The sequence below is a fragment of the Sinocyclocheilus rhinocerous genome, unplaced genomic scaffold (assembly GCF_001515625.1).
Source record: "Sinocyclocheilus rhinocerous isolate Xijiao unplaced genomic scaffold, SAMN03320098_v1.1 scaffold3851, whole genome shotgun sequence".
In the NCBI taxonomy this organism is placed as follows: domain Eukaryota; kingdom Metazoa; phylum Chordata; class Actinopteri; order Cypriniformes; family Cyprinidae; genus Sinocyclocheilus; species Sinocyclocheilus rhinocerous.
The window spans coordinates 73,143-74,551 of record NW_015634255.1 but is presented as its reverse complement, the minus strand read 5'-3'; the positions used below and the strand labels follow the sequence as shown (position 1 = coordinate 74,551).

Sequence of the window (1,409 nt, the reverse complement as noted above, 5' to 3'; positions counted from 1 at the left end):
GGGCGAGGTTGTGGTTAGAACGCTTGGTTGAGTGCATCAGACGAGACGATGAAGAAGTTCATCAAAGCCGGAACTAATCGAGCCGTTTGTGCCAGCCTAGGGAGAAAGGTATTTTAATAATGTAAATTATGTGAAAAATAATGTGTTTTTCGAACCACCAAGCATGAGAGCATGTTCTAGTACACCCCCAAAACAAAATCAAGACTTTGTAAAAGAGCATAATAGGACCCCTTTAATGTACAGCCCTGGTATGATATTTATTGTTTTTACTGGAGGAAAAATAGGAAAATAACATAATAAAACTGGTGTCTTAAATCCGTCCTGCCACCAGAGGTCACTCGATGACCAACAAACACATTAGGCTACTACGTTTACGAAATTAGTGTTCACAAAACTGACAAAAATACGTTTTCTACGTGCTTGTGTACAAATAATTGTTTCTTTTTTATGTGGTTTCCTCAAAAAAGTACATCCATCTCCTTGTTTCCGTTTCCCGTCTAATCTCTCTCCTATATGTTGCTGGCTCAATATTCAACATACGATTACCATATTGGGCTGAAATACAAATTTAAAAAGTATTAGTATCTATTAAGTTCACTAGTTACTAGGAACTAAAAAATAAGTACTAGTTTTAGTTTTTTCTTAAGAAGAGTATAATTAAATACTTGTCACTATTGGAATAAGCACAGTATCTAATGATTAAGTAGTATCTAATGAATAAGTACTAGTAACTTTACAAAAAACACTAGTAGCTGAAGAATAAACACTACTGCCTAAAGAATAAGCACTAGTAGCTAAAGAATAAGTACTAGTACCTAATGAATAAGTAGTAGTACTTAATGGAAAAGATACTGGTATCTAAAAAAGTAGTACTAGTACCAGGAAAATATATACTAGTACGGTTTATAGATTAAATGTTAAAACGGCTTTCCACAACCACTGAGCTTAAATAAAAACTCATATTTTCAGAGAACAAAGTAAATTCGTTTTAAGCGCTGAAGAGCTCTTTTAAAGATAATGTGGGTGGCTCTTAAAAGAGCCTTTGGGTTCGTGGATCAGATTAAGCTTTACTTGGAGCTGGTGTACTTGGTCACGGCCTTTGTACCCTCAGACACGGCGTGTTTGGCCAGCTCTCCGGGCAGCAGCAGACGCACGGCGGTCTGGATCTCTCTCGAGGTGATGGTGGAGCGCTTGTTGTAGTGAGCGAGACGAGACGACTCACCGGCGATGCGCTCGAAGATGTCGTTAACGAAAGAGTTCATGATCCCCATCGCCTTGGAGGAGATCCCGGTGTCAGGATGAACCTGCTTCAGCACTTTGTACACGTAGATAGCGTAGCTCTCCTTCCTGGACTTTCTGCGCTTCTTTCCTCCCTTCGCTGCGGTCTTAGTGACGGCCTTCTTGGAGCC

General features: G+C 39.6%; 2 protein-coding genes across 2 annotated transcripts in view; both read right to left on the bottom strand.

Annotated features, from left to right (window-relative positions):
• Positions 1–1,024: 1,024 nt before the first annotated feature.
• LOC107745494 (histone H2B) overlaps positions 1,025–1,409 on the bottom strand; it is a 29,120-nt gene continuing 28,735 nt past the window's right edge. The window contains exon 2 of the mRNA XM_016559383.1: positions 1,025–1,397. Within this exon, the coding sequence (XP_016414869.1) occupies positions 1,068–1,397 (330 nt within the window). The 3' untranslated portion in view covers positions 1,025–1,067. The remainder of the gene's footprint in view (positions 1,398–1,409) is intronic.
• The window catches only part of LOC107745492 (histone H2B-like), a 15,291-nt gene continuing 14,928 nt past the window's right edge, over positions 1,047–1,409 (bottom strand). The window contains exon 2 of the mRNA XM_016559381.1: positions 1,047–1,071. Coding sequence (XP_016414867.1) covers positions 1,068–1,071 — 4 coding nt within the window. The 3' untranslated portion in view covers positions 1,047–1,067. The remainder of the gene's footprint in view (positions 1,072–1,409) is intronic.